The sequence below is a fragment of the Lepidochelys olivacea genome, assembly GCF_965140295.1.
Source record: "Lepidochelys olivacea isolate rLepOli2 genome assembly, chromosome: 6".
Taxonomy (NCBI): domain Eukaryota; kingdom Metazoa; phylum Chordata; order Testudines; family Cheloniidae; genus Lepidochelys; species Lepidochelys olivacea.
In genome coordinates this window covers 67092374-67102369 of record NC_140416.1, presented here as the reverse complement: position 1 = coordinate 67102369, position 9996 = coordinate 67092374, and the positions used below count along the sequence as shown (strand labels likewise).

At 45.9% G+C, this 9996-nt stretch overlaps 1 protein-coding gene across 4 annotated transcripts in view; it reads right to left on the bottom strand.

Moving 5' to 3' along the window:
* Positions 1–501: 501 nt before the first annotated feature.
* The window catches only part of RPAP1 (RNA polymerase II associated protein 1), a 52800-nt gene continuing 43305 nt past the window's right edge, over positions 502–9996 (bottom strand). For 3 of the 4 annotated variants that reach the window (XM_084630634.1, XM_084630636.1, XM_084630635.1), the window contains exons 19-25: positions 9205–9400; positions 7867–8016; positions 7228–7370; positions 4447–5251; positions 2362–2538; positions 1903–1959; positions 502–1020 (exon numbers count right to left, since the gene is read on the bottom strand). In XM_084630634.1, coding sequence (XP_084486760.1) covers positions 862–1020; positions 1903–1959; positions 2362–2538; positions 4447–5251; positions 7228–7370; positions 7867–8016; positions 9205–9400 — 1687 coding nt within the window. In that variant the 3' untranslated portion in view covers positions 502–861. The remainder of the gene's footprint in view (positions 1021–1902; positions 1960–2361; positions 2539–4446; positions 5252–7227; positions 7371–7866; positions 8017–9204; positions 9401–9996) is intronic. The other variant, XM_084630637.1, reaches the window with a different exon arrangement.

Here is a 9996-nt window from a genome sequence, read left to right as displayed (position 1 = left end):
ACCATCTGACAGCAGATCAGCGGCCTACACAAAATGAGTGAGTTGCCTGCAAGGGAGTGGATTGTTCAGAGCAGAAAGCATGGACTCCAGTGTGACTGCTCATGGTAGTAAGTGCTGTGCCTGGCAGTGGGCTCAGTTATTTTTGTCACTACACTGCTAGCCCCAGTAGCTAAGGTTAAAATACAGGATTAGGACAGGGAGGCTAGTCTCGTAGCCCATTCAAGAGAGCACCATGGAAGGATCTGCGCGGAGCCCGGGTTTCTAGCATAGTTTCCTTAGAGGTTTGACACAGTGCAACTGGGTGGCTTACTGACTGCATGCAGCACTTTCTGAGAGAGACTGCTGGAGAAAAGGACACGTCCACAGAACCAGCTTCTTCCTTCCCTCACATTGCCAGTGTATAGAAAAAACCCTGCAAAGCTCAGGATCCAGAAAAGCGAGGGAGAGGCTAGAATTCAGAAAGTGGGGATGGCCATGGAAATCACATTAAGAAAATCAGACTTCCATCAGAAAGGACTGAACTTTATTTCACTTCATTTAATTTATTAAATCAGTCTGCACTCACATTCCATTACACAGGCATGTTTCCGTCGCACTCTCCAGTCTCAAGCAGCAGGAAGTCCGAGAAAATCCAAAAGGATGTTCCAGCACTAGACACACTTAGGCTATATACAGATCACCCACACCCACAGAAGCCATGTGATGTGCCACAGTGCTGAAAGGATTTATTTGCCTTTCCCTTTGCCAATATGGCAAGGATGCCCAGGCAACATTGCACCCCATGGAGTTCACTTAAATTTTTTCATCAGCTTGTCTAAAATGAGCTTTCCCAGCTCTCAGTCCTTCTGTTGCTGAGATGCTTCACTCTGGGTCTGACATTTGCATGTTCTCCTTGGGCTCTTTCTTGGTCACCATTTGCAGGTACTTCAGTCGAATGGGAGGGAGCTGCTCATAAAGGTCGATACCCATCGGGCTCTCTGGGTTGGGCACTTTGTAGTAGAGAAGGTGCTTTTTCAATACCTAAAGAAAGAAGCAGCCACTAAGTGTGGTGGGAGCAAGTGAGAATCTAAAATTCTACCCACTCACCACAGCTGGAGTCCCAGATGTTACTACTACCCCACACCCAACACAAGAGAAAAATCTGTGGGGTGTTAGCTGTCTCTGAGGAAGATTCACTTCCTTCCTCTATGCTCTATTTGCCTGAGGTGACCCCATTTGCATACAACCACCATGCTCACCCCATGTCCTTGCTTTCATCAGCAGTCAGAGAAGGGGTCTGACTGAGAAGCAGGGAGCCCACCTTAGACAATGGGTACTAACAATGTATATATTTATCATTTGCGTAATAAAAAATACAACACCACAAACTGGCATGGTGCTTCATGACAAGTCGGGTTGAGAAGGAAGAGGTTTGGTTTCTTTGAAAAGAGGACTTCTGGGAAGGCAGAAGAACATGTGAATTTATTTTATACTTTTTTTTTTTTTAAAGTCTAGTTTAGAAGGTTAGCAGAGGAGAGTGGGCCATGAAAATCCATGCTGGTACCCTGCTCATGGCTGAGCTAGAATGGAACCTCCCCCCAGATCTTGAGGTATCCAGATACACTAGTGCTCAAGCCGCTTTCATGGAATGAGAGAACAGGAAACCCATCTCACTCCCCAAAATCATCTATGCCATTCATTCATTTGTAGGGAGGCCAGTATAGTGCTGTCAGAGCTCAGGTTTAGGCATCAGAAGCCAAAATACTGTCACTAAATTTTCACTTGCTCAAGACAGCAGTGACTCATATTTAATCTACCAAGGATGGATAAATGGGGAGTCCAATAGCCAAAGCTGAATCAATGATGATTCAACACCAGTATAATTCTGCTCCGAGTACAACAGCTGGATACCAAGGAGCCTACCTCATCCACCAACAGCCAGGTCTTCCGCAGCATGCTTTTCCGAGCAGTATCAGCCTCCTGGGAGGAAAACAGAGATGCTCAGCTCAACGCAGCAATGCCTGACGTGTTCATATTTTTCCTTCAGATGGCACAGGACTCCTGAGGGAGTTCTGCCTATTGTTACACTGCATCAGACAGCAATTGGTTCTAGAGCAGAACAGTTGAATATGCAGTAGCGGTGACCCCCACCCCTCTTCTTCCTCCCCAAGTGAGGAAGATTTTGGAGGCAGTTGGGTCAATAGGGTCGCTCTCAAATTGCCACAGCTGAAACTCTACTCTTGCCTCTTGGCATTTCAACTCTCAGGCCTCAGGCATTATATAATGGAGAGGAGCAATCTAGTGCTTAGAGCAAGGGACCAGGAACATGGACTGCACAGCTCCTAGCCCTGTAGCTGAACCCCAAGATAATCCAGGACATACCTGTGTTGTGCTATCCTGAGAGAAAATGAAGCTATTCACATGAGCCACAGCCACAGCATAAAGAACGGGGCACCAGGTATGACGCAGCACACCTGTGACCAGTGTTCGGAAATATTGTCTCAAGAGGTTCAGGTTGTCCTCAGGAGGTGAGGTGTACCGCTCCAGCGGCACAGGAAACTGCAACAAAGCCAAAAAGAGCACCATCACCCTTCCCGAAGGGTTTGTGTCACTGACCGACAGGACAAGCTCCTCTGCAGTGTCCTCAAATACCTCCTCTGCTGACAGACAAAATAGTCACAGATTCCAAGAAGAGAAAGGACCATTGTCATCATCTAGTCTGACCTTGTGTACAAAACAGGCCACAGAACTTCCCCAAAATAATTCCTAGAGCAGATCTTTTAGAAAAACATCCAATCTTGATTTTAAAATTGCCAGGGATGGCGAATCCAGCACAATTCCAGTTGTTTCCATGGTTAATTACCTTCACCGTTAAAAATGTACCCTTTATATCCAGGGTGAATTCATCTAGCTTCAAGTTCTACCTATTGGATCATGTTATACCTTTGTCTGCTACATTGAAGAACATTCTATTGGACACAAAATTTTGGTTGCCTTTCTGCTCGTGGGTAGTGAATGAAACAGTGAGGAGTTGGCAGGTGAAGCACATTCAATTTATGAAGGAGAGTCATTCTAGTATCACTGCAGCCCGCTAATGTGGCAGTGAGATTAATACATTGATATATGCATCTAACCAGACAGGGGCAAGCAGACAATGGGGCTGAGTCTACATGACCATTGGAAGCTTCACCTTTGCATTTCCTGACTTAACTGTCCACCTTAAAAAAGCATTAACAAAGCTTTTTGACCTAACTTCCTAGGGTTTTCAAAAATATAATTTTCAGCTGATTTTCCTCAAGTATGCAGTGTTAGGAGGATCATCTCTGTTAAATCAATTCCAATTACTTTTCAAATCAAGTAAAGGCAACAGTCCTCACTGACAAAAGGATGTCCGTGCCAAGTTTCAAACTTCAGTCTTTGTTGTAGCAACAGTGTAACTGGAATTTTTCCCCTTGTTTAAAGTATTTTTTCCACCAATCTCCTATTTCTTAAAAAAAGGAGGGATTTTGTTCAAATGTTCCAAAACAAAATTAATTTTGAGCAGTGACAAAGCATGGAAAATATCAACCTAAATATTTAGTGTTCCATAAATGTATGAGCGTGTGAAAATGAGGGATAAAAATTGAAATTTTTCTGTAACCTTCGCTAGTCAGAAGCCCCTGTATTCCATGGTTTTGTGACTGTGGAATCCACACCACACCATAGCATTGTGCTCCAGAATTAAAGCCTCCATTTAAAATGGATGACAACTTAAATGCCAACATGTTGCTATTACGCTCCTAATCATTTTATTAAAAGTACCAGCGAATGTGCTCAGCCCACAATCCTAACACCTTTCCAGCTCCTCCCCATTGCTGTAAGCCCCAAACAATCCTTACCTAGTGGCTAGAATCTCCAGTGGCCCTCAATAAACTTAATCATAGAAGCGGAGTTGTCACGTAATATACCAAAGATATGGGGAGAGTGTAAAATACACTGAAATTAATACAGCTTGTACTGTATTAATTAATACAACCTTCTATGCAGGATGTATTATTCAGTTTCCCACTGAATTCAGTAAACACCTCTGATTTGGTTATTTAACTGAAGCTGCTGCAGAATTTCCAACACTCCAGCAACAGAGTGCCACAGAATCCAGGAACTGCCCCTCCACCATCTCCTCCCACCTTGAGGTTAGGTTCAGTTTGCAGAGAGTACCAAGGACCTTGACGACAGCAGGCATTACCGGCAACTGCTACAATAGCCCTGAACTGAAGGAATATCGCCTATGTCAGTCCGTGTGACATTTTATGTTCGACATAATGGATTTCTTCAGCAGGAATAAAGAACTTGCCAACAAGAATGTATAACTGCCACACAGGAAAGAGACAGCTAGAATGCCCACTGCAGAAAGGGAAGAATAATGATGGTGACAATATCCCAGTTTGGGGAATAAAGTGACTGCCGAGTAGTGTGCCTAGAGGTTACCTGTTTGAGTGGCACTCCCAGGGCTCTCAAGGTGCTCACATGCTCCCCGAAAACTGCCAGCCGCAGCTGAACGCTGAACCGCCTCTGTAAAGGGAGGAGAACAAAGACTCCAAAAAGGGGGTCACCGAAGGAGACGCCTTCAAAGTGCTCCAGGACACTTATATAGAGGTCATGGAATGATGCCAAGCCAGGCAGAGGAGCATCCAATTCCAGGGAGTCCAGGACCTTGGGTTGGCAATAGAGAGCGAGAAGGGCAGCTGTGTAGCAATAAACAGGTCCTTCCCGGAACAGGTCGCCACCTGTGAGGAACACACACATAAGCCGTGCCAGTTTGGCAGCAGCTGAGATGTTCTGAAGTACTCTGGCACGCCACGTTTCCAGGAGCAGGACCCACTGCAGATTCCGGGTCACAGTGTTCACTAGATCAGGTGGAAGAGAGTTCAGTACAGCCCCCCGTGTCTCTGCACCGGTCACTTTGTTATAGAGGCTGATAAGAGGAAAGAACGGCCAGTCAGAAGGTAGGATGGGCCCTTTGACTTCAGGAAGCAGCAATGATTGCACGAGGTAAGTCCGTCGTTGGTAGGCTACCTGGGAACGGGCAAGAGCAGGCTCCAAATGAACAAACAGAGAGAGATAACAGGCCCGAATGAAAGGGAGATGCTGGTATGATTCTCCCAGCAACACACCGCGGCGGGGTTTAGGGAAACCTGCTGCCACTAAGCCAGGCTGTGCCAGCTTTGTGCTTGTGCCCAGATGAAGGATATCGGAGAAATCGGCCGCTTCTGGCCCTCCAGTTTTCCCTTCTCTGTAAAATAAAGACAAACATAACAAATATTGGTACAGGAGTACTTGTGGCACCTTAGCGACTAACAAATTTATTAGAGCATAAGCTTTCGTTGGCTACAAGCTTATGCTCTAATACATTTGTTAGTCTCTAAGGTGCCACAAGTACTCCTGTTCTTTTTGCAGATACAGACTAACACGGCTGCTACTCTGAAACCAAATATTGGTACTTAACCCCTGCCCGTGCACACACAAAATCAAACTGTGCGCCTCTATATTTCCTTTCCAACGTCAGGAACAATGGAGTACCCAGCATCACTGAACCCATCTATGGCTCCCAGCTAGAATGACATGACGCCTCTAGCATACCAGATGCCACTGGCAGGTCGCTGCTGTGAGGAAGATCACACCCCCTCAGCTGGCAAGAGCACAACCCATTGCCATAAAGAAACATACACACCGGTAGAGTTCTTGCTACTCTTAAAGGAAGCAATGATCTTTGGAAACTTGCAGTGCCGGATGAAGTGCCAGCAGGTGTTATCTATGTAGGTAGATAACATGCTTGGCTACGCAGTGCTGTCAGGGCACTGATGTGAGAAAAAACACACTGCAGGAGCCCCATTTGCATTGAGAGGGCAATACTCACTCTGCTGGTTTTGCAGCTGGCTTTGATAAGGGATTGAGAGAGAGATGTGCTCTTGTGCTTAGACTAGAGGACAGAAAAATCAAACCCACCAAGATCTAATCTCAGCTCAGTCACTGACTCCAACTACAGCTTCCTTAAACTTTCGATGGAGACTACTGGGAAGGCTGTTGTGGAGGATTAGACAGTGTTTGTAAAGCACTTTGAACACGAAAAGAACTGGAGAAGTCCAAAGTATTTTTATGGTGGGTTCATCCAGCCTCTTCCAGGGATGTACCATTGCTCCATGGCAAGCTACAAGGAGACACTCAGAAGCAATACAAGACCCAACTATCCTCATTGCCAAACACTGAAAGCCTCACATCTATAATGCTCAGTCTCCACTAGTTTGAAGTAGAAAATATCTGTGGTTACCTCTTAAACCTTCAGCTTTACAATACTGGAGCAAATTGTGCAGGTAGCTAAACATTAACGGTGAAAGGGAGATTTAAAGAGGTCTTCCAATAGGGGGCAGAGAACAGAAGTGGGCAAGATTTCCATCTGCTTCACAGATCTCACCGAATCTTGACTCGGCATTGGTACCTCGTTGCTGTCAGGAAGGTGAGACCAGTAGATGGGGATGGAAGGACACCTGCCACTAACAGGAGGGGAAAAGCAAACCATCATGTCTCTCTCATTACCAGTGTGCTGGAGAGAAACCTGAAGGTCATGCCTCCAGCCTTCACCAGGAGGTCATGTTGCAGGGGAATGCACTATGGTGTCTGTTTTCACTCAGGCCATACATGTCTACACTGCAGTTAGACACCCGTTGCTGCTCCCTGCCGGCTGACTGGGGATCCTGGGGCTCAGGCTAAGGGGCTGTTTAGCTATGGGGTAGACGTCTGGGCTTGGGCTGTAGCCCAAGCTCTGGGACCTTCCCACCTAGAGCAGGGGCGGCTCTACCAATTTTGCCGCCCCAAGCAGTCGCTGTCGAATTGCCACCGCCGCAAGCAGCCACAGTGGGAAGAGCTGCCACCGAATTGCCGCAGCGGGACATGGTCTGTCCCCCCATTCTAAATGCCGCCCCAAGCACCAGACTGCTGGAAAGCTGGTGCCTGGAGCCGGCCCTGACCTAGAGGTTGGGTGCTAGCCCAAGCCTGAATATGTACACTGCAATTCAACAGCCCCTTAGCCAGAGTCAGCTGGCACGGGCTGTGGGTTTTTAATTGCAGTGTAGTCACACCCATAAAGGCTGAAAATCGTAACTACGATCTAATGTAAAAATCCATTTTTTCCTTTCTTTTCCAAGAGATTTCCCATATCCCAAACTACAGGCAAGGAATGAGCTTCTTAAGGGAAAAAAATGCAAAGCTTACGGAATGAATTCTGGATTAAAGGCGAGACCCAAAAGGAGCTCATGAGCCAGATGCTCACTCCCTGGCAACAGACGGCTTAACAATGCCATGGCAACACAGTGATGAAGCGAGGCATGCTGGGCGTAATCCGGACAAGTGCCTGCCTGCACAGGAAACAAAAACCCAACAGATGAGAACATTGCAGCATGTCTCAAGGAGGCAGTTACAATGAGTCAGAGGGGCAGTTAGCTGGCCTGGGGGCATCACTGGACCAGAGGCATATTAGATGTTGAGTCAGAGCACAGGAACAGCCAATTTTCATATGGAGATAGTTTTCCTTCCTTTTTTGTCCTAAATCTTTAGGTAGCGTTTCTGTACATTAATAAAACAGCCTCTGTGTTCAGGTCCAGAAGCAGCTGTCTTTCAATAGTGGGTGAAAGGATTCCTGTAGTTACAGCCTGCAAAGTGATTTGGGATTGAAGGCTCTGTATAAGAAATAGGAAAATTATGATAGTTTTGGTAGTAGGTGAGTTGGGCAGTCAGACAAGACAAAGACCAGCTGATTCAAGAATCATTTGCCTGCCTGGTATGTCAGCTGGTAAGGGAGCCATGGCTGAGGCTAGCTGTCGGGGTAAGAATGATTGAGGTGCTGGGGGTTACCATTTTCTGAGCCAATGCTAGCACAAAGTACTGAAGATGGTATTCATGCCGCAGGATCCAGGCAGATGAAGGGGTTATGGAGGGAGGTCTGGTGGGCCAGCTCTGGAGCAGGTAGTCCTTCAGACCTTTGAAGTCTAGCACAGAGGTATACTGTAGAACCAGAAATGGAGGCAAATACCATTAACAACAACCCACTCAGGGAGAGAATACTCTCCCGTATGTGTCACCTCATCCCCTACAGAGGCTTCTTCAGACAAGAGTATTCATATGCACTCAGATGATGTGATGAAACCTCCCTCCTCTCCACTGCAGTGAGAGGCTCTACGTCAGAGATTCCCAGTCTTTTGATTTCTTTACCTTGCATACATGCAATCACAACCAGGCCTCCTAGTGTGAACACCAGAATCATCTGTACCAGATCCCACAGTGCTTCAAAAGGTGGCACATGGGGAAAATCAGCACAATGGTTTACGTGGCTTCTGTTATATGAGGAGGATGCAGCTGCCCAGCTCCAAGCAAAGTCACTTTAGCAGAAGACCAGAAAGCAGATTTGAGGAGGGCCTGTATCAGTCATTTTCTCTCCAGCAAAGTACAAAGGGGTTTCTGTCATTGCCTGCTTACATGCATTTGAATTTACTCACTGCCACTATCTTTTCATTCACAGAAATCAGAGTCAGAAGAAACCTATTAGATCACATAGTTCATCCACAGGGAGCTAATACAGAGTAAATCTCAACACAATATATTCTCCAGTGCTTTAGTCTACTTAGATGTCTCTGGCCATGCACTTCTGCTTCTTTAAGGAGATTATTCCATAATGTAGTCGCTTAGCTGGCAGAAAGGTTTTCTTGATACCCATCCTTAGCGTTTCTTTGTTTAATTTCTTCCCATTACTCCAGTTTTATCTCCTTTGACAACCCAAAAGAATTAATCTCTATTCCTACTCCATGGTATTTAGATTTTTCAAATGTTCAGGTATATCCCGCACCTTAGCCATCACTTAGCTGAACTATAAATATTTATCTGTTCTGATCTTTTCCTATAAATCAATCCTTTGAGCACTTCGATCATTTTTTCGCTGAGTTATTTCCAGAATCTCTAAGCCCTTTGGGTACCAAGGATCCCACGACTGAACGCGGTATTTGAGGTGTCGTCTCACAGGATCTGAATAGAGAGGGGACTCCTCGCCAGTTGCTACTTTGTTTTCTCTTCAGCAAAACGAAACTATTGTTCAGCATAAGTTACCCAACACTATTACCCTTGAATCATGTCTGCAGTTCCTATCCCCTTGCTGGGCTATCACTCATGCAGCATTCATAGCCAGAAGCCAACACTCACCTTGCTGACCAGCCCTTTGTGGATATGGGTGACGTTGTTGATGAGGAAGAGGAGGGCAGTGAGGAAGGGGAAGGGTGACTTGGAACCAGCTAAACTCATCAGGGGTTTCCCTCCAGTGCAACTCAAAGATACAATGCTGGGGAGAGACTCTGGTGCTGGGGAACAGGACAGGGGATTGCATAGAGCAGAGCATGGCCTGTGTGAAGAGAGACATGCAGATCAGATCATGGGCACTCATTTCACTGAGAGCTTTGGTAGTAAGTTGCAGATAGAATCCCACACCTCAGAAACACCCATACAATAAACTGTAGCCAAATGGAATATCCCAGGGATTGCATGCATGTACAATACCTAGCAATACTGGGCCCTAACTGGAGCTGTTAGGCAGTACTTCAATACCAAATAATGTAACATGCTGGTTCTAATGGATTCCAATCTTATGTTGAACTCTTCAGAGAGTCCAGGAACAAAGAGCACAAAACCCGATATCTGATGTTGTGCATTCAGAACTACTGGGCCATAGATACCCAAACAGACTAACATTTTTCCATAGGTAAGCGTGACCCAGATTGTCAAAGAAAATCCTACCCACAAAGACTGAGGAAGCCAGCCCTACGTAAAAAACAGGAATTGGAAAACATGCTGGATTTTTCTGAGTGCCTCCTCACACATCTCTGGTGTGTGGGAAGTGAGCACTTCAGCATTCTCTTGTCCCTTTAAAATAAATCTTCACCTGTAGAATTTGGTTTAAGAAGGCTGTTTGCACATCACCCACCTTCCAAACTAATGGAT